Below are 20,436 nucleotides of genomic sequence, written 5' to 3' on the forward strand. Positions count from 1 at the left end.
AGGTGACTGAATGGGGTTTGAGAAAATATTGGAATTTATTTTATACCTGTTTATCCCTACTTTTAAAAGTGGTATATTTGGACAGGCCCGTGGTCATGCTTGACCCCCAGGGGACAAACCTAGTTCCTAGTGAACAGTAGGTGCTCAATACATCTTAAGTCATCTCAGACAGGCACGGGACAATGACAGTGGGTGGGGTTTCTGTGTGGCAGATGCTATGCTCAGCCGGGAGCCGGAGGTGCGTGTGCCCGTGTGAACAGGCGGGACTGGCTGGGCCATGGGTCCAGTCCTGGCGGGGCGAGTCCAGTGGGCACAGCGGGCTGGGGAGGGCTAGGGGTGAGGGCGGCGGGCTCCTGGGCTGGCCCCGTGGCTGTTTGCCGGGCAGCCAGAGTGGAGGGGCTCCTTAGGAAGAAGCCCGCCTGGGACAAGGACAGCACGGGAGCCCCTCATGGGACAGGTGAAGGAGGTGCCCCAGGCTGGAGTGCCTGGCGGAGTCCTGAGCAGGGCAGGAGGACAGGACAGAGTGCTGCCAATGTGGCCCCTGCAGAGGGCCAGGGAGGCAGGGCACCAGGCGGGGGAGAGGCGGGCTGAGAGGGTCTAAAGGGACAAACCATTCCCATGACACCTGGCCCTCGGCCAGCACTGCAGGGGGAGCGGGCTGGTGGGGGAGGCCCCTGCCCCAGCAGCTGTCTCTCCCCAGCTCCGCCTACGTCCCAGGGCAGGCCTCATTGAACCAGGTGACACAGACCTCCTGGACTCCACCCTGATGGCTGGGGATGCTCTTGAAAGCACCTGTGTCCCCTGAGCAAGCTCTTCACATGGAGGGGGGCATTACTACCCCAAAAGCAGGAGTCAGACTTTCCGCCAAGTGTCATTTATATGGGCCTCTAAACTGGGCATGTACCTCCTACACACGGCGGAGACCACCCCTCAGGTGTGAGAAAGTACACTGGTGCTTTATTTCTACTTTCAAAAATTGCTATTTGAACCCAGGGGTGCTCTACCACCAAGCCACATGCTCAGCAACAGCCCTCTTCTTATTTAGAGAAAGGGTCTGGTTAAGTTGCTTAGGACCTGAGATGCTGAGGCTGGTCTCCAACTTGCAATCCTCATGCCTCAGCCTCCCGAGTCACTGGAATTACAGCTGTGTGCCACCACACCCACCTTAAGATGGCAATTTTAGTGCATACTTTATCACATACCTATGAGATTAGTACAGTGACCATGTATATAAACTCTAAATAAAATGCCACCTATTGGAGTGTGTGCTTGGATGTTTTTACAGGGTAGAGATGGCATGGGTAACAGTTTAGAGACTTTCAATTTTTTGCAGCCTTATTTATCAACACCTGTGTTTGTTTCTATCTCATAACTGAGGACCTGGAAGCCCAGAAGCACCTGGCCTCCCTGTCAAGGTTGCACAGCGCAGGCAGGACAATAACCCTGGACGGGTCCTGGGTTCCAGGGACTCACCTCATCCTTGTCCACGACCTGGATGAAGAGGGGGAGGGCAAAGCCAACCTGAGCCAGCTCGGTGATGGCCACGCTGTACTCGGAACTGTTGAATTCTGGGGCATTGTCATTGATGTCGATGACCAGGATGTTGAAGGTCGTGGTGACGGTGGCATCAGATGGGGTGCGGTCATCATTCAGTTCTGTGCCCTGAAGACAGAATACCATCCACCAGGTGTAAAGAAGGCCACAATCCCAATATTAGCTACTGTTTACCAAGGACTTTCTCGAATTTAGACACTGATTTAATATGAACCATCTCACCAAATCCTCACTACAGCCCCAGGAAGAAAATTCTACCTTTAGTATCCTCATGTCACTGAGAAGGACATGAGGCTCAGAGAGGTTAAGGAACTTGTACGAGGATGCGCAGCTTTGCAATTCAAACGCAGGCAATAGGATTCTAGAACTGACATGAAGATGAGGTGGACAGGAAGGAAGGGACAGATTTGGGGTTCATCCAAGGGTGGATGGAGATTCTATTCAACTTGGCAGATAATAAAACTGAGGCCAGGAATTTCTGTGCTAAAGGCTGATCGCTGTGGACGGAACGCTGCTAGTTTCAGGGTGAGGTTTGGACTCAGAAACAGATGGACAGATTCACATCTTGGGGGCACCTAACCACTGCACCAGAGCGCCAGGCCCCCAAATACCCTTTCCCAGTTCTGACCCCAAGCTCCAGAAGCGGATTCTCTGGGTGAGACCCAAACAGAGGCTCCCCAGGGGGACTGGATGCACCATCAGTTTGGGGGTCCCATGCCCACATTTTGTAGAAGATGGGAAGACAGTGCGGGGTTCCAGGGAGCTGGAGGCGTGCTGAGGGCCATTGCCAAGTAGGATTGACGCATCGAACTTTCGTGCAGGGACTAGGCAGCAGCCCTCTTCCTTGGGAGCTGACCCCTGGCCTCAGCCGGAGGGGTGCAGGACAGGCAGGGAGGCAGGGAGGGGCCGGGCTCTGTGCTGGGGTGGGGCACCCCCACCCTGGCTACCACACCTGAGCGTCAGGGGCGAGAGCTGGGCCGTGGGAAAGCCAGGGCTGGTGGACCGGCGTGGCTCAGCGGTCAAGCTCAAGGGAGGGTGCAGGGTGGGCTGGCCGTCCTGTCCTCCCACACGGATGGGGGCCTCCTTCCCAGGTCCCCAGCCCCAGTCCTTGGACCACCCCCTCCTGTTAATTGATGGTCAGGCTGGGGAGGTCCCCTGTGGCCCAGGCAGGATCCATACCCCTAGATGGGCCTCCTAGGGATGCTCAGCAAGTCATTGATGTTCATTAAAGGGCCACCAGTGGCAGGTGACCGGGTGGGGTGGGGGAGGGGCTGCAGCTTCACAGGGCAGGGACCCCAGCGGCTCTGTCCCCTCCCTAAAGTGCTCCATTTTCTAACCCAGGAAAGGGTAAAACTTAGAAAATGGGACAAAACCCCCCAAACGGAGCGAACTCAAGAATTCAGGTGTCTACAACTGCGATTTGAAACCTTGGCAGGAGGCCGAGCTCAAGATGAGCACCTGGAAGTCCCCTTGTCACTAAGGTGAGGATAAAGTTCCCGGCCTGTGCAAGCGTGGATGCTGGCTGTGAAGTGCCCCGCAGACCTGCCCAGGCACCCGTGATCCCCTCCTGGTGGCCCGTGGGGGTGACCGGGGTCAGTGCCCCGGGGAGGACAGGAATGCTGGACTCTGGGGCCTCTGTCTGAGGCCGCAGCCCCTGGCCCTGCTAGAGGCTGGCCTCCCGGCCTGGGCGGCTCTCCACCTGGGGCACGACCCACCGCGGGTCTCACCTTCACGGTCAGGAGGAAGCCGTGGCTGTACAGGGGGTTCTCGCGGTCCAGCAGGCCGTTCAAGGTCAGCGCCCCGCTGATGTAGTCCAGGGCGAAGATGCTGTTGGTGTTCCCTGCAAGAGAGAGACGGATGCTGTGCCCGGGCCAGGCAGGCAGAGGCAGTGAGGGGCCGTGGCTCCTGTCCCCGTGGCAGGAACCTGGAGCCGTAAGGACGCTGCCTCTGGGGACCCAGAACAGCCAGGGCGCAGGAGGTCCCGTCCAGGGACAGACAGCACGGGCCAGGGCAGGGGGACTCTGGCGTCCTGTGGCCTTCCCGCCCCCTGAGGCAAGGAGAAGGTCCCGGTTGATGGCAGCGTGTCCTCAACACCCAGCGCTGTGCTACTTCCCGACAGAGGGAGCCGCTGAGGGGAGCATCCCAAAGGGAGCGCCGTCGCGGGGACTCCCACCTCGCTTTCTTGCCCTTGTCCATTTTTATGGACAATTTCATTCCAGCCCAATTTTCGGTTTTGGCAACGATGTGATGAGCTTTTTAAATGATAAATACAGCAAGACCACAGCTCAGTTCTAGAAATCAGCATTCTCAGTGCTTACTCGAGTTAGAGACGCATGGGTCAGTGGTGGCTCCGACGGCACCCAAGGCTGGCCTCAAGTGGAGGCCTCTGTCACCCGGATGCCTCCCCTCTGCAGGCACCCCAAGCCTCACCCTTGTTTCCTCAGTTCCCAAATCCCACGCTCGGTCCTGCCTCTGGTCTTTCAGCATCCAGTGTCCTTTTTTTTGTGGAGGGGGAGTCCTGGGATTGAACTCAGGGACCCTTAGCCACTGAGCCCCCTCCCCAGCCCTATTTTGTATTTTATTAGAGACAGGGTCTCACTGAGTTGCTCAGCGCCTTGCTGAGTCGCTGAGGCTGGCTTTGAACTTGTGATCCTCCTGCCTCAGCCTCCCGAGCCTCCAGGATTCCAGGCCTGTGCCGCCGCGCCCGGCTCATTGTCTTCTCTCAGCCTCCCCCTCCAGTCCTCCCAGGTCAGCGACAGCCTCTCCTGCTCCCCCAGGAAGGCCATTCTTCCTTCTCCAGCCGACCCCTTCTGGCCCCGCAGGCAGGAGTAGCCTCTGCTCTGTGACAATTCCCCGGGTGCTTCCTGCGTGTTAATCCCATTTTCCTGCCTGGCCTAGAAGCTCCCCAAAGATGGGGCTTTTCACAGCTGTCCCTCAAGGTACCTGGCCAATGCTGGCACGTGGTGGCATCCGTGTGGCTGAAGGATGGCTGCTCCCAAGGCCTCCTGGGCCTGCCCTGCCCACTCCAGCCCTGGCGCTTACTGCACACTCCCACCAGGCTCTGAGGTCCTCCTAGGCAAAGCTGGATGCCATTCTTCTTCCTCCTTCACTGACCATTTGCTGGATCATTCACAGGCTCCCTCCATTCAGCCACAGACTCAGGCCACCCCTGGCCAGGCCCTGAGCCAGGCATGGTAAATGCAAAAGTCTGTGCCAGGGATCCCGACACTGAAGTACGTGCCACTTGGGAGGGAGCCCTGGCACCCGGGAGACTTAGTTGTCTGAGGTCACAGAGGAAGGCTGAAGAAGGAAGGCTACTGGAGGAGCAGCAGAATGCCCTGCACCACTTGTGAGCTGTGTGACCCTGGACAACTCACCTAACCTCTCTGTACCTTGATTTTCTCATCCATATAACAGGGATAAGGACGGCCTCTATAGCACAGGTTGTGGGTGAAATGAGGGTGAAAGTTGCATTCTCTGGCTTAGAGTGGTTCCTGGCACAGTAAGTGCTTGGTAAGTGTAACCCTTGCTGTTGTCTGAGCTGGGCCCTGGGGTACAGGGAGGACTGGGACGAAAGATGGATGGACAGTGGGTCCATGGGGGAGAAGCAGCGCCCAAGCCTTCAGCCACGCACGGAGCCGCTGCCCCTCCTGCTCGTCCCCACCCTGGCTCCACAGGGACCTGCACATGGCAGGGTCAGCCAGGGAAAGTCCAGAGCAGACCACTTCCTCTTCCAACTCCAGACTTCCAAACGGGGCTGTGCATGCCAGCCTGTGCCCAGTTGCCTGCCCATGCCAGGGGGCCCTCCCCTACCTGGGCCAGGGCTACGGTCCTCTTGGTCCACCGCAGGTATTGGCCAGGCAGGGGACAGGCTGCTGAGGACCATGGAGCTCCTTCAGGCTTCATGCCACTCGGACGGTGGGCTTTGGGGACTCTGGCCTGGGCTAGGCCCAGAAGGGGATGCCCCTCCAGTAAATGCAGGAGGAGAAGGGAGTTTCTTTAGCTGGGAATTTTTCAGGGGGGACATCAAGGGTGGGTCCTTTCAGCTAGCCAGCCACAGCTTTAGCAATTAGTATGCTGTCCTCTGTGCCAGGGACACGCTCCCTGGGGAGGGCAGCCCTTGACCTTGCTCACAGTGCAGACTGGCCAGGGCTGAGGTGGGGTGGAGCAGGGGTGGCACTGGGCCCTGGAGGGGGCTGGGTCCTCTGAGCCCCAGGCAGAGCTGGAGGGCCACCCCGAGGCCTTCTGCCCCCCACTACCCCAGCACAGCTCCCCTCCCCAGGCCCCACATCCAGCATCCTGTCAGTACAGATTCAGTACAGATTTTATTTTCATATAAATTTTTTCTTTCCAATAAAGGAATCTATCAAATGTTTAACTAAATGTGATTCCATTTTTCTTTGTAAGATTTTTTTCCTATAAATCATTCACAAACCAGAGGCCTTTGCTGAATGACTTGTTTCAACATTCGGTTGGGAAATGGAGCCTGGGACACTCCTCATGACACCCACGCCCCGTTCATGGTCAGGTTGCTCACCCCTGACCTGACTCCACCCAGAACCTGAGTCCAGGACGTAAATCACCCTCCCCACCGAGCCCCTCTCCACAGCCCTGCAGGCCCACGGTCTCCCAGTAGCACTCATTCATACAAGCTTGGGGACCCTCCCCGACACCCTGTGTGTGTGCACACACATGTGCATATGTGTGCTTTTTAACTTCTATCACGCGTCCATCTTCCCGCCTCCTGCCAGGCACGTGTGACATACTCCCAGAACCAACAGCCAGAACAGGCTACACCCGGGGAGCTGGCTGTTGGTTCTGGGAGTATGTCACACCGAGTGAGGCACTGACTTGGAGGCTGCTACAGTTACCATGGCAACGACAGCATTCACTGGGATGCAGCCCAGCTCAGGCAGGGGCAGGAGAGGAGCCCTGTGCCCTGAGCAGCAAAGGCCAAGGGCATGACGGACTCCAAGATTCATTGATTAGTTCACTGACTCGTTCCTCCAAGTTCCTATGAGCACCCTCTGCGAGTAGGGTGCTGGGGAATCAGTGGAGAAGAGCAGGTGAGGTGCGCGCCTTGGGCCACACATCCCCACAGAATCATGCTACTGAAAGCGGGAGCATTTGCCAGGCTGAGGCCCAGAAGAGCAGCAGAGCAGACAGGTGGTGGGGATTCTGCCCTCGGGAAGCCACCACAAGGGTTCAGACCACAGGTCTGCTACCAGCTGTGTGAACCTGGCTAGTTATTACCACGTCTGGGCCTCAGTTTCCTATTCTGTAATTCCAGGGTGACAACAGGACCCACCCCAGAGATGGAAGGAGTTGAGACAGTACCTGGCCTGCTGAGCGCTCTCCACCAATGCTGGAAGCCTGTACTATACCAAGACAGTGCCACCTGTCCACTCCTTCCTACCTCCACAGAGCCTAGGTATAAAGCCCGCCAGAGACCCTGAGCCAGCCACCTACTCACGCTTGCCAGGATGGCTTCTAAGTGGGGCTCCTGTTGACCAGTCGGCTGCCCTGAGGCCACGGCAGGCCACCCTCAGGCCCAAGGGCATTGGCCCCGGCTCTGCCCCTGATCCCTCCAGCACCCTGGGCAGGTCACCATTTCCTTGCCTGGCTCTAGCCCCTCATTCCAGACTCCCACTCCTCCCGGCCTGGGGTCTGGGGGCTTGGCAGTCACACCTCAAGTGTCCTTGTGATCCTGGAAAGTGACACCACCACGTCAGCCCTCTGGTCTCCAAACTCCGTATCCAAGTCCCAGGGGGACTGGGGATAGGGAGGAGGGTCTCAGGAGGGTCGCCTTTCACCTGTTCCATCCTCACTGCTGAGCAGAGAGACAGCTGCTTCTCCTGGGTGGACAGACGCTGTCCAGGAGTAAGTGTTGGGTTCCAGGCAGGGAGGGGCTCCTGGGGTGCAGGGAGGGGCCAGGCTTTTACTGCCTGTGGATTCTGGTCACTGGAGACTGGAAGCATCACAAAAGAGAAAAGCAGGTCATCACTGGCCCTGCTGGGTTTCCTGGGGAGAGACGCCTTCCTCTAGGAGTTTCAGATTCGAAAGAGAGGGGTCCAGAGGAGTGAACTCACATCTACACCAGCAGGAGAGCCTGGAGCGGGTATCACCCGGTGGCAGAGAGGGCAGCCCATGGTACAAAGTTATAGGTAGAGAGGAAGAATGAACTGTAGTATCCCATGGCACAGCAAGGTGACCTTGGACAACAGTGTTTCAAAATAGTTAGAAGACTTTGAGTGATAAATGGTGGAGGTAATGGATATGCTAATTACCCACATTTGATGATCCTTATACAAATATGCATGAAGCAAAACATCACCGAGTACCCCCATAAATATACACACTTATATATCAAAACAAAGATTAAAAAACCTTAAAAAGAGAGATCCCTAGAGGAAAAGCATTATCACTTTGGAAAGTTCTGGATAAATTCCCCCCTGAGAGTTGAACACAGCAGCAAAATGCCCACCTGGAGTGTCTTCCAGGTATGGAGGATGCGGCCTGCAGTGGGGGACCAGAGCCCTCAGCACAGGGGTGTCCATGACATACCTAGGGCACTGAGGATGCGTGGCCAGGCAGGGCTGGGCTCCGTGGAGGGGTGTTTGGGACACAGCCAAGGAGACAGGGGCCGTGGTCTCATGGGTAGGAGGCCACAAGCCTAGTGCAGTGCCTGGAGGGAGGAAGGGCCGGTCCTGACCAGGATGGTGAGCAGAGAGGCTCGGGACAGCCGGCCAAGGCCCCCGAGGGGCGCTTCAGACGCCCCCAGAGTGGGACTCAGATCCCGAGGGCGGTGGCCCCGCAGTGGGGACTTCGCGGTGTGGAAAACCAGGCGAGGGGCGTGGTGGCCGCTAGGGGGCGCGGCGGAGCCAGGCAAGTGCCGGGCTGGTCCCTGGACGGCGGAGGGCGGGGAAGGGGCGAAGGGCGCGGGCAGGAGGCCCTGGACGGCGGGGCTGCAGGGGACGGCGGGGCTGCTGGGGGCAGACGGCAGACTCGCGGGGAGGGCTCTCATGGGGCCACCGGGCCAGGGGAGCCTCCCGCCCCGTCCAGCCGCCGGCTCCCCCGCTCCCGCCCGGCTCCCCAGGGCCCCTCTCCCACGTGGCTCCCTCGTTATCTCGCCCGCAGCATCTTGACCCGCATCAGGTCTGGGCAAGAGCCGTTCAGTGAGCGGCTGATGGTGCGTGTGGGAACACAGGCTGATGACTTTGAATTGCTTTGTCTGCTCGGCTGGGCTGACAGCGCTGCGACCTGCCTTGGAGTTAAAGGGAAAGGCAAGCCTCCACCTCGGAGCGCGGCCTCTCAGGATCCTATGGCCCCGGCCACCAGAAGCCCATCGCCATCTCCTGACCAAAGGTTCTGCTGTCTCCTGCTCCTCTAGGCCCCAGAGTGGTGGGCTGCCCTGTGCCTGGGCTTCCTGGGCTTCCCTGGCTTCCTTAATGGGGCCCTGAGGGTGAGGGCTGGGGTCGCACACGTCTGTCTGCTGTTCCCAGAAGGATGCTCACTATACGTGTGTGGGAGGGTCTGAAGTTGGCCTCTTCCTTTGCAGCAGTTCGAGATGACCAGTCACACACAGGTGGTGGCACCCCGGGGCCTATCCCTGTGCTGAGCTGTGGGGGAGAGGAAGGAAGCAAGCAGCAGCTTCTGAGGCCAGTCCCTTCCTCTGGGCCTGGGCATGCACCCTTCAAAGGCCAGTCCCTGAGTGGAGGCAGAGGCTGGAGGAGATGGCCTGAGAGGCCCGATTCCCCCACCTCTCTGCTGTGCTCGCCTGGACCAACCCAGGGAAGGAGTGGAACTGGGATGGGCGCTCCCCTCCTCCAATGCCTTCTCCTAGTCTCGTTCTGGGCCTGGGGTCTGTTACATCCACAAGCAGCACCCGCCACCCAGCATCAAGCTGCAGGATGAGAAGAAGGTGCCAAGGGTAGCTCCGCCCCTTACCAACTGCAAGACTCCTGCAACAGCTCATTCCTTTGAGCCAAGCCCCTGACTGTCAAGTTCGGGTTATGGTTCCTCCCTACGGGTTGAGAGGGCCAGATGTGACCATGTAGGTAGAGCACTCACTGTGGACCAGGCAGAGAATCAGACCACATAAGTCCCCACAGTGGCCCATGTTGGCAGAGTGGCAAGGGCCCCATCACATGCTGAGTTCTTGCCTTGTGTTGTGCGGTGTTCTATAGGTATGCCCCTCCCAGCCTGCACAAACCACCCTCGGGACGGGGACTACTACCCCATTTTAGAGATGATGAAACTGAGGCCCAGAGAGGTTAAGGATCACTGGAATCCAGGTGGTGTGGGGTAGAGCACAACAGCCCTGCTTTCATGAAGCTGAAGACCTCTGGTTGGATCCAGAGGCCAGCGACATGCCTCTCCCCAGCCACGTGCGAGCACTAAGCAGCTTTGCATGAGCGATCTCAGCCACTTGGGCCCCGGGCAGCCAGGCCTGCAGAGCTACTGCTGTCCATGGGAACCACGTCTTTTTGATTGGTATAGAACTTTATCACTGCATCATGAAAATTAGGAGTCGGAGTGAGACATGGCTTTGAGCAACAAAGCTTATGAATTAAAAATTGTCACTCACCTGCCTGCTGACAAAGAGGGCCTGCGTCCTGGGTGGCAGCTGGACAGGCATGCATTCAACAGCTCTATGACCGACATATGGCAGCCAGCGGCGTGGGCAGCCCCGGCTTCCAGCCTGGGGGGGCCGGCCGAGAGCTTGCTGCCCTCCTCCAGGCCCCGGTGGGTGAAGCCCACCCCTCCCCAAAGCTCAAGCCACCTCCTGCTCTTTGCTGGCCTCCCCTTCTGTATTCAGGTGTCAGCTCAAATGTCACTCCATGGAGCAGTCCTCCTTAATCCCTATCACTCTCTAGCCCATTATCCTCTTTTCTTTCTTTCAAAGTGCTTCGACTTTTTGAACATCTCTTTTCATCTGTTTATAAGTGTCTTATCGTTTGTCCCTCCAGACTGAAATGTAAGCCCCTGGGGGCGGGGACCAGGTGAATGCTCAGCCGATACATAGTAGATGATCAATAAATGCTTTTTGAATAAATGGATGCATGGGCTGAAGCAAAAATGTCTAGGGGCCATCCTGAGGCTAGTGTCAAAGGCTATCAAGCAGATGATCCTGGGGTGACTCATGATGTCGCATGTCATAGAGACACCAGGACTGTGCAGGGCCTATAAGAGGGATTGGCCAATTAGGAATTGCAGTGGGGGCTCTCCTTCCCTCCCCATGCAGCCACGGGGACGTGTCTGAATGGAGCTGTCTCATTAATCACACTCACCACTGTCCAGTCAGGGGAAGCCACCTTCGTGGCCCCTTGGAACACAGGAGAATTGCTGTCTGCTCTTCTAGAGCTTTCGCACGGGGACGGCTCCCATCAAGCTCACTTAAACCAACAAATGATTACCTCTCCTAATAGGACTACAAGCCCGACTCTGATTCATCTGCTAATAACCGGCTCCAACTGATGAAGCATTAACCTGAGTAGCCAAGGAGAGTCAAGCCTATTATGTCAGGATCGCTGAGGGTCAGGCCACGCTCCTCTCACCCACAGGGAGCGCTGCGCCTGTCTCTGCAAACCGGGGAGCCTCAGAGAGGCCCCAGTCCTCTGAGGATACTTTAATGAGGACAAGCAAGACATCACCAGGGACTATGGCTGGAATTGCAGTCTCTCTGTTGTCCCCAAATCCTTTCCCTTTCATGGAGGAGATTTTTCTAAAGGGAGTGACCACAGATGTGCCCACATATGCAGCCACCAGCATGCTCGGCACAGTGCTGATAAGGGAAATTGGGAACAACCTACATGTCCAACAATAGGGGATTGGTTAAATAATTTATGTCATGAAATTCAGGCAGCTGCTAAAACATTGCAGAAGTTTGTGACTTAAAGAGAGAGAAGCTTTAAATATGCTAGACAAAAGAGTCATAAAACAGGTCGGGTGCAGTGGCATATGCCTGTAATCCTAGCGGTTCAGGAGGCTGAGGCAGGAGGATTGCGAGTTCAAAGCTAGCTTCAGCAAAAGCCAGGTGCGAAGCAACTCAGTGAGACCCTGTCTCTAATAAAATACAAAACAGGACTGGGGATGTGGCTCAGTGGCTGTGTAAACAACATAGTTCTGGAAGGTACAATCCTTGGTGGTGTTGTAGTTTGAAAAGTGAATGCACAGAGAAAGAAAGGGAATGTGAACTGACTGTAACGTGCCTTATCCCTGAGGACGGGCACCAGGGCAGGGCTCCCCATCTCAGCCCTGCTGATGCAGGGGGGGGTCTGTGGTAGGGACTGTGCTGTGCCTGGCAGCAGCCCCCTGGACGCAGAAGCATGGTTCCCCCAGCTGGGACAAAAAGTCTCCAGACTTATTTACATTGGTGCTGGGATTGAATCCGGAGTGCCTTGCCACGGGGCCACATCCCAGCCCTTTTTATTTTGAGACAGGGAGGGTCTGGCTAGGTTGCCTGGGCTGGCCTGGAACTTGTGATCCTCCTGCCTCAGCCTCCTGAGTAACAGGCCAGCACCACCTCTTAGGCAAATTGACTCATTTGAATGAGCCATTCCCTCCCACTTGGGTGGCCATCGTCCTTAACAGCAAGTCACTGAATTTATTCCCCTGAGGACAGGGATCTTTCCTGCCTTGGTCACCATTTTATCAGCCAGGATGAAGGTGAGGAGTTGGCCAAGCACCTAAGACCCCCAAGAGGCCCAATCTGGGGGCAGGATCAGGCCCTGCGTGCGTCCTGTGGGGGAGCAGCTCCGGCAGCTGGGCATGGTGGCCAGTGCTTGGGTAGGACAGCAGGGGCGTGCCTGCCAGGCAAGCAGGAGTGTGACGGGGCAGGAGGACCAGCACACCCCAGGTGTGACAGAGTCCCAGGACACAGGTCAGGAGAGGCCGCAGGAGGTGGCGGTCTCAAGTGTCAAGTGCCTGGGGTCTGCCTGCCAGCAGGGGGCAGTGAGGAGTCCTGGGACCCGGCAGCTGGAGGAAGGAGGGCTGTGGTGATGTAGCTAGAAGAAGGGCACTGGCCAGGGCCAGCGTTCACTGTGGCCACTATGGGCCACGCAAGGTTCTGCACACGGTCATCACCACCGCTGTTCCCATTGCTCTTCCCATCTTACAGATGACAAGACTGAGGCAGAGAGATGAGGCGATTTGCTCAAGTCACACTGCAGCTGAGAGGCAGAGCCAGGATTCCAGGCCAGAGCCTGCAGGCTAGTGCCCGCCCCAGCTGCCCTGATTGACAGGAGGACAGGGGCTTCTGCCTCCTGACACCGCGTTCTGCATGTTTGTTCACACGCACGCTCTCGCCAGATGGTCCACGTGCCCACGAGGCCTGCACGGCACCCATTTATCCAGTGGTGAGACCAAGGCTCAGTCAGGAGAGGTGACATGTCCAGGACACATGGTAGCCGGTGTGGGGCAGGATGATGAGGTCTAGGCCAGCCTCAGCAACTTAGCAAGACCCTGTCTCTAAATAAAAAAATAACAGGGCTGGGGTGTGGCTCAGTGGTCAAGCGCCCCTGGGTTCAATCCACAGTGCCATTAAAGGAAAAAAAAAGACACATGGTTACTTAGTGACCTTGCTGGGCTTAGCACGGGGCCTCTGGGTCCCAGGTGGCCCCTGGCTGCCCACGTGCAGAATGTCCTGGGTGGATGGTGCTCCTGTGGCAGCCGGGCGGAGGCGGGCGGGCAGGCGAGGGGCAGGCAGGGGCAGGCAGGGGCAGGCAGGGGCAGGCGAGGGGAGCAGGGCTGCAGATCCCTCTGGGCCACCTGCTCACCTGCCTGCACCTGCTTCCCTCCAGGCCTGGAGCAGGTGGGCCCAGAACACCCTCGTCCCCCTCAGCGGGGTCTCTCCTTAGGCCCGGCCCCGAGGCCGTCTGCTCAGCCGCCTCCAGAGCCCACATAACTCTCGCGAGCTTGGCACCCGGGACAGGTCAGGGCTCGGGGAGATTTACGGCTCCGATAAAGCCATCTCAGCCCTCGCATAAGCAGCACTTGATATTTGATGATCTGAAAGGCCTTGTCCTGAGGGAGAGGGCAAGGGGGAGGGAGGGGAGACACTTAGGAAAACAAAGAGCACGGTGATCAGATGCCCAAGGAGAAGGAGGCCCAGGAGGACATGCTGTCTATCATCCTGACTGCGTGTCCCCACCCCACTGCGGGGCTCCATGCAATGGGATAGAGGAAACACAGGCCCAGGCGCGGAGCTTCTGCAGGGGGTGTGGGCACCAGAGACCACCTTATTGGGCCCTCTGCACCGGGCACAGGGTGGAGGTGGGGCGGGGAGACCCTCAGGGAACGCACCACCTAACGTCCACCCTCAGGGGAAGGACAAGGCACATGTATGAAGCAGCTGACTGAAGAACCCATAAAGGACTGGGTGTAAAATTCAGAGACTAAATTCATGCTTTGGGGCTTGTGGGCCTCTCTGAGCCTCCGTTTCCTCATTGGGGGTGAGAATGTCTGTCCTGCTCACAGGGGTGTTTGGAGGTTCACTGAGATAAGAGGTCTGAAAATGCTTTGCAAACTCTCAAGGGCTGAGCCAACATCAGGTACCATCAAGGCCGCGGACCAGGCGCCTGGGGGCGAGGTGGGGCAGGTGGGATGCGATGCCGGTTTGTGGACAAGGCTTGTTGGCGCCCCTGAGCCTCCCTTCCAGTGGAGCTTTGGCATCAGAGGGCCTGAGTTTGAATCCCAGGGCCACCACTTCCGGCCACGGGGTGTGGGCAGGAGCTTCCCCGGGGCCTGTTCCCTCACCTGCTGATCAGCATCTGCCTCTGAGTCTCTGGGAGCGAGAGCTGGGGCAGAGCAGCCACCTTATCTGCCACCTCCCCTCTGGAGCGCTGGTCCCCAGGCCCATACCACCCCTCCCACCCCGAGCACAGCAAGTTCCAGAGGAAATGACTTTCAAGTCTGGGGAAGGAGAGCCATCACACACACCTTGAGCCCGGTAATTTATGAATCAAATTGTGCTCCGTCAGGGCTCCGCTGCCCAGAATAGATGTGGTCAGATGAGGTTCAGGGAGCGGCCCCCGACGAGTTATCTTCATAGAGGCTGGCCACCAGCTGGCAGGCCGGGCTGCTGCGACCTTGAGGGACTTCAGGGCCCCTCGGCCTCAGCCCTGTTCCCAGTCTGCAGAGAAGACAGACCTGCCTGGGGCTCAGGGGACAGCAGGTGACCCTGGGCAAGTCACTCAACTTCCCCAGGCCTCAGGGTCCTCCCTGGTTGAAAAGCGAGGGGCTCTTCAATGGCGATGGGTGTTCAAGTGTCTTATTTCAGCTCCAGAAGCCCAGAATTGTCCAAGGACCCAAACCAGAGAAATAGATGGAGGTGCTGGAGTCTGAGGTCCCCGAGTCCGAGGCCCCCCAGGACAGCGTGGACCCCAAGCATCAGGGAACTTGGAGGTCCTAGGACTGCTTAGGTGTTGGCCACATGTCACTGTCATGTGCAAATGCTCACCCAGGATGCACAGGGTGTGACCTCCTACCCTCCAGATCCTGGACCACAAGCCCTGAGCAGGCAGGAGGGGTTCCTGAGGCTGGAAGGATCAGAGCGTCCTCATCAGGATCTGATCTTTGAAAAAGAGGGGGTTGTTGTAGTAGCTAGGACCAGGGTTCAAACCTCAACATCCGTCCTCAGCAGCTGTGTGGCCTTGGGCAAGTTACCTGCCCTCTCTGGGCTCTCATTTCCTTGACTATCTCAGAGCTGATGTGAGGATCATGCACATAAGGGCTCAGTCCATGTCGGCCATTATTATGATTCCTCCAGAAAAAGAAGGGAACTGAACACTGATGTTCTATGCTGCATGATCCTCGCCGGAAGGATCTCACCGATTAGAGAAGGGAGGTCACATGTGAACACACCTGTCCCAGTCACGTGGCTTGTGATGGGTGGGGCTGAGGCTTGAACCCAGAGCCTGGGCTGCCAGAGTCTGTGTCCCCTCTCCTCCCCGTCCCTAGGAGGGCAGCTTCTAGACCTCAGCCAGGGAGGCCACCGACTGTGCCCACTTTCCTGGGTGGTGACGCAGAGCGTGACACCAAGGCAGACGTTCTGGTCAGGGACGACTGGGGACAGCACCACAGACTGAAGTGCGGACCCACCTTCAGCGTGGAGATCCCCAGACTCTGACCTCCTGGGAACGAGTCAGAATCGTCGTGGTGGTGAGGAAAGATGGCTGATTTGTCCTAGAGGGCAGGAGTCCCGAGGACAGGAAGGCCAGGGTGTCCCCGGGGAACGACGATGGAAGTTTAGTTAAACCGACTTCCAAAGTGTTGTAGTCAAATCTGGGGAAGGCTGGTCAGGTGAGTCCAAGGCAGGACTCGTCAGGGCCTTGGATGTGCTAACAGGTGCGGTGACCTGCCAGGATAAGGACATTATGATACAGGGTTTCTCTAACTCTCTGGCCACGGAACCCTTTTTGCAAAGACTGAGCCCAGGAACTGCTGATCTGGGAAACTCGTGGGCTGCTCCACGGCTCTCCTCCAGGGGGCGACCCTGAGCACACAAGTCAGGAAGGGCACTCGGAATCCACCAGGTTCAGACTTTTCCTTCAACCCTGGAGGATTCAGGATCAGAGATGGGGAGTAGCTCAGCCAGTACCACACAGCAAGGACACCCGAAGGGCTGACCTCAGTCTGGCCCAAGTCTGCATGCCTGTCCAGGCCACCATTCAGAGCAGATCCCAGACCAGTCCTCTGGTCCCCTGGCAGCTTTGGGAACCACACATGCGCACCAAAAAAAACCCTTCTATTTATTTTTAAAATTATTATTTCCCTCCCTATTGAAAAAAATTTTCCTACGGAAAATTCTAAGTATGGCCAGATGGAGAGACAGGAACACAGTGAAGGCCTCCGTGCTCACCCCCAAGTCTCAACGATCATCAAAAATTTGCCAATCTTAGTTATTTTAAAATCAGCCCCATCCACCAATTGTTTGTGATGTTCTAAGAACAAATTCCATCTCTGAACGCTATACACAGCTCTCACCAAGACAACGACCACACGTGGCGTTACCCACCACACAGGGCAGCGGCTCCCCAGTGTCACCTAAGACACAACCCACAGTCAGGCTGAGAAACTGCTGCGACTCGACTCCATTTTTGAGAAACCAGCCTCTACCTCAGAGCAAAGCCTGCCCAAGGAAGGGGGCGTGACCCTTGTCCTTGGAAAGACCCACAGAGCACTCCTAGGCACACACCCACCCTGCTGAGTTGTTTGTCTGCAAGTAACAGGAAAGATCTGGGGCGCCAGGTGTCCCTCACTCAGTCAGGCTAGGTGGGGACCCATAGCAACCCCCTAGCGACCTCCAATCAGCATGAGACAGGGAAAATACCTGGGATGCCAGATGACCCTCCCAGTAGTTTATGGTGGTTGATAACCTGTTGGGAAACCATGTAGTTCAGCATGAACACCCCTCTTGGTTTAAACCAATCAGTTCAAACGAATACCCCTTTTGTACTGACCAATCACCCCTACCCAACTTGTTCCCGCCAGTGAATGTGCTAATCAATGTTAAGAGCTGTTGTATGATTTTCCTGCGGTATGGAATGATTTGCTGGGTGATGTTGTGACGCATAGAGTATTCCCCCAAAACCTATAAAATCTCACTGAACAAAGGACCAGGACTCACTCCCTGGGACCACTGCGTAGGGAAGGGTTGTGAGTCCAGGCTCGAGCTTGCAATAAAGACTCTTGTGTGCTTGCATCGGATTCGGCTCCTGGAGGTCTTTTGGGGTCCCATGAATCCAACATAACAAGGTCAGGGGTCCCGTTTGGATCAGAGACTTTAACCCTTGCTGCATGGCCCTCAAAGGTGACCTCCAAAGTCACTGACAGGAAAGAAAAAGATGTTTAGCAACAATGTTTCATTTCTTAAACAAGAAGACAAAGGAGAGCCAGAAAGACAGGAAGCAAATGCGACAAACTGGCAACGTGCTCTCCAGGAGGCGGGTCCTCGGGGCGAGCTTTATCAGCTTCACACTTCTCTAAATATTTCTTTTTTGTTTTTGGTACTGGGGACTTAACCCAGGGGGACTTAACCACTGAGCCACATCCCCAACCCTTTTCATTTTTTATTTTGAGACAGGGTCTCGCTAAGTTGCTTAGGACTTTACAAAGTTGCTGAGGCTGGCCTCGAACTTGCAATCCTCCCGCCTCAGCCTCCTGGGCTGCTGGGATTGCAGAGGTGCACCACTGTGCCCAGCTCTAAATCTCTCATACTTCACATTTGCTATGGAACGTGGGGCCTGCTTCCCTGCTGAGAAAGGGGTCCTGGGCTGGGCAGTGGGCAGAGGGCGGGTGGGCTGAGCCGCTGGCTCTCCTGACTCAGCAGTGTCCAGAGTGCCCTCATCCTCCCAGTGCAGCCTCAGGCCTGGATGTCACATTCTGTCCCCAGCCCCTGGCCCAGTGCCCCACACCAAGTAGGCGTTTGGAGAAGGCTTGATGAATGAGCACAGCCAGGCAGGAAGGGCTGTCCCAAGACGCTCCCGTCCCCTGGCTCACATGGGCAGGAACTTGTGCTGATCGAGCAAGAAACGGGAAAAGGACGCCCTTGTCCTCTCAGCCAGGGACGAGGCTCAACAACCAAATCTTTCCAAAGCCGCTGACCACCTTTTTGAAAAAGTCCAGACTTGAGGGTCTTTCCTGCTGGGCCCCCCTCAGATCTCAGCCCGAGGTCCTTGTCAACACTGGCCCCAGGGCTTCCTTTCCCACAGCAGGAGCAGCTCGAGCTCTGGGCCCTGGTAGAGGGCCGACTCACAGCGAGCCCTGGGCATCCGCTCCCGCTCTGCAAAGATGCCCCCGGAGGGGGTGGGGGAGTACAGGGTCCTGCTGGATCAGGCCCTGCCTTAGGGGCATTTTGCTGGAGACTCTCTGCGCCCGTGAGGAGGAAGGCGCTCCTGGCGGGGGCCCCGGGGCCAAGCAAAGCCCTAGCCCCATATCCCCCTCAACCAGGCCAGGAAAGAAGGCCGCCTCTGACCTTAGCCCTGGCCACCAACCCCTGCCCAGACGGACCCGCTCCCGCTCCCAGCGCTAGGCCCCAAGTACACCCGGCTGCAGGACCCCGGGGACATGACCAGGGCTTCAGTTACAGAGGGGGTGCGAGCCTCGGGAGGAGCCACCCCCAACCAGGCCCGGGCACATGCCCAGGAGGGAAGCCTGAGCCGGTGGGGAGCTCTGAGCCGGGCCTCCTGGGAGGCGCACTTTGGGGGTGGAGGGTGTGACAGAGCCAGCAGGGCCTCAGGACAGGGTGGTGACAGAGCCGCTGGAGGGGCTGGACAGACAAAGGCATGGAGCTGAGTCAGCCTGGTGGACACGGAGCCCCCTCCAGGTCACCTGCCTCTTTCCCTCTCCAGTCCCTTCAGGGCGCAGGTCTTTCTCGGATCTTTAAACTCTCTAGGACACAGGTCAAGTTCCTCCTTTGTAATGTCTTCCCAAGGCCAATGGAGTAAAATCCCAAGTCCTCCAAGTCTGCAAGACCCTAAATGATCATCCCCTCCAGCCCTGGATACAGCCCTGCGGCCCTCCTCCTGCCCCCCACACCCCAGCCTTTCTGTCTCTTGAGCATCCCCAGCTCGTTCTTGCCGCAGGGCCTTTGCACAGGATGTTTCTTCTGCCAGAACTCTTTCCCTCCTCAGCTCTGCGTGCTGCCTCCTCCACCGCGCTCCCGTGTCCCCATGCCATAGAGGCCTTCCCGGCCACCCCAGGCAAGTTGACCCTGCGCGGCCGTCCTCCAACACACCCCCCTGTTTTCTTTCCTGGAAGCAGTGGTGACTAGCGAAGGTGATTTCACGCCTTCTTCTGCTTGATCCTTCACTCTCTGTCACCCTCCCAACCACAGCGCCATGAGGACAGCAGCTTTGCTTCTTCATGGCCACGTCCCCAGCAGCCGGCTCATGACGGGGGCCCGATAAAGACGCCTGAATCATCCAATGAGCCCACACTCCTTGTGTCACAAAGGGAGACAACAGCAGCCCCTCCAAAGGCCCGGCAAGCCAGAGGCGGGGGAGCAGGAGCAGCCACTGGACTTCCCTGCCAGGGTGAGCCTGGGGCCTGTCGGTCCCCTCCTCCCCACCAGAGGAGCCCCCGGGAGGAGCCCAGAGCCCACCATGGGGGGGGGGGGTTCTGAGGGCCTTGACAGCAGCTTGGGGCAGAGCAGGTGAGGACCTGAGCTGGGCCGGCGGGCAGCGGGCAGGCAGCTCCCCTGCCCACCTGGGAAGAGGACGACTTCCCCACGGCCTTGCGCTCTCTCGGTTTTCTCATCTGGACTCAGGAGGGCTGAACTGGATGGCATCTGGGTCCCGTGGCCCCTGATGGGTAGCTCTGGGAAAGGGCCCCGTGCTGGGAGAAAGATGAGGTCGGCCAGGGGCAAGGGGGAGGCTGAGGGGCCACAGGCTCCCCCCTTCCCAGTGCTGCCCCCGCCTCCTGCCCAGGCCTGGACTGTCAATCGCCCCCTGCCCGCAGGACTCCCCTCAATGAAACTCCTGCTGGCATGGGGCCTAACAAGTCACTCGCTGTGCCTGGGAAATGAAAGATGACCAGGCAGAGTTCCCGGGACAGAGGCGATCTCCATAAATCTGCCCGAGTGCGCTGGGGATTACTTTGTGCGATTAATTATCTGTCCTTCAAACAAAGACCTGACCTCAGCGACCCAATGTCCCCAGCCTGGGAGGGAGGGAGTGCTGGGTGCAGGGAGGCTGGCTGCCGCTGGGCAGCAGACCCCGGGCTGGACAAGCAGGCATTGTGAAGTGTCAGGTCATGCCCCACCCCTCCTCTAAAGCCCCCCATGGCTCCCTCCTGACCCACGCCATGAGTCAGCCTGGCTCCCAACACTTTCTGCAAGTTTGCCCTTCTTATTCAGGGGGGAGGGGGGTGTTACAGGGGACT

At 57.6% G+C, this 20,436-nt stretch overlaps 1 protein-coding gene across 1 annotated transcript in view; it reads right to left on the reverse strand.

Annotated features, from left to right (window-relative positions):
* Positions 1 to 1,410: 1,410 nt before the first annotated feature.
* The window catches only part of LOC144251634 (cadherin-23-like), a 164,252-nt gene continuing 145,226 nt past the window's right edge, over positions 1,411 to 20,436 (reverse strand). The window contains exons 9-10 of the mRNA XM_077794450.1: positions 3,282 to 3,394; positions 1,411 to 1,662 (exon numbers count right to left, since the gene is read on the reverse strand). Of these exons, the coding sequence (XP_077650576.1) occupies positions 1,411 to 1,662; positions 3,282 to 3,394 (365 nt within the window). The remainder of the gene's footprint in view (positions 1,663 to 3,281; positions 3,395 to 20,436) is intronic.

Source organism: Urocitellus parryii, unplaced genomic scaffold, assembly GCF_045843805.1.
Source record: "Urocitellus parryii isolate mUroPar1 unplaced genomic scaffold, mUroPar1.hap1 Scaffold_139, whole genome shotgun sequence".
Classification (NCBI taxonomy): Eukaryota; Metazoa; Chordata; class Mammalia; order Rodentia; family Sciuridae; genus Urocitellus; species Urocitellus parryii.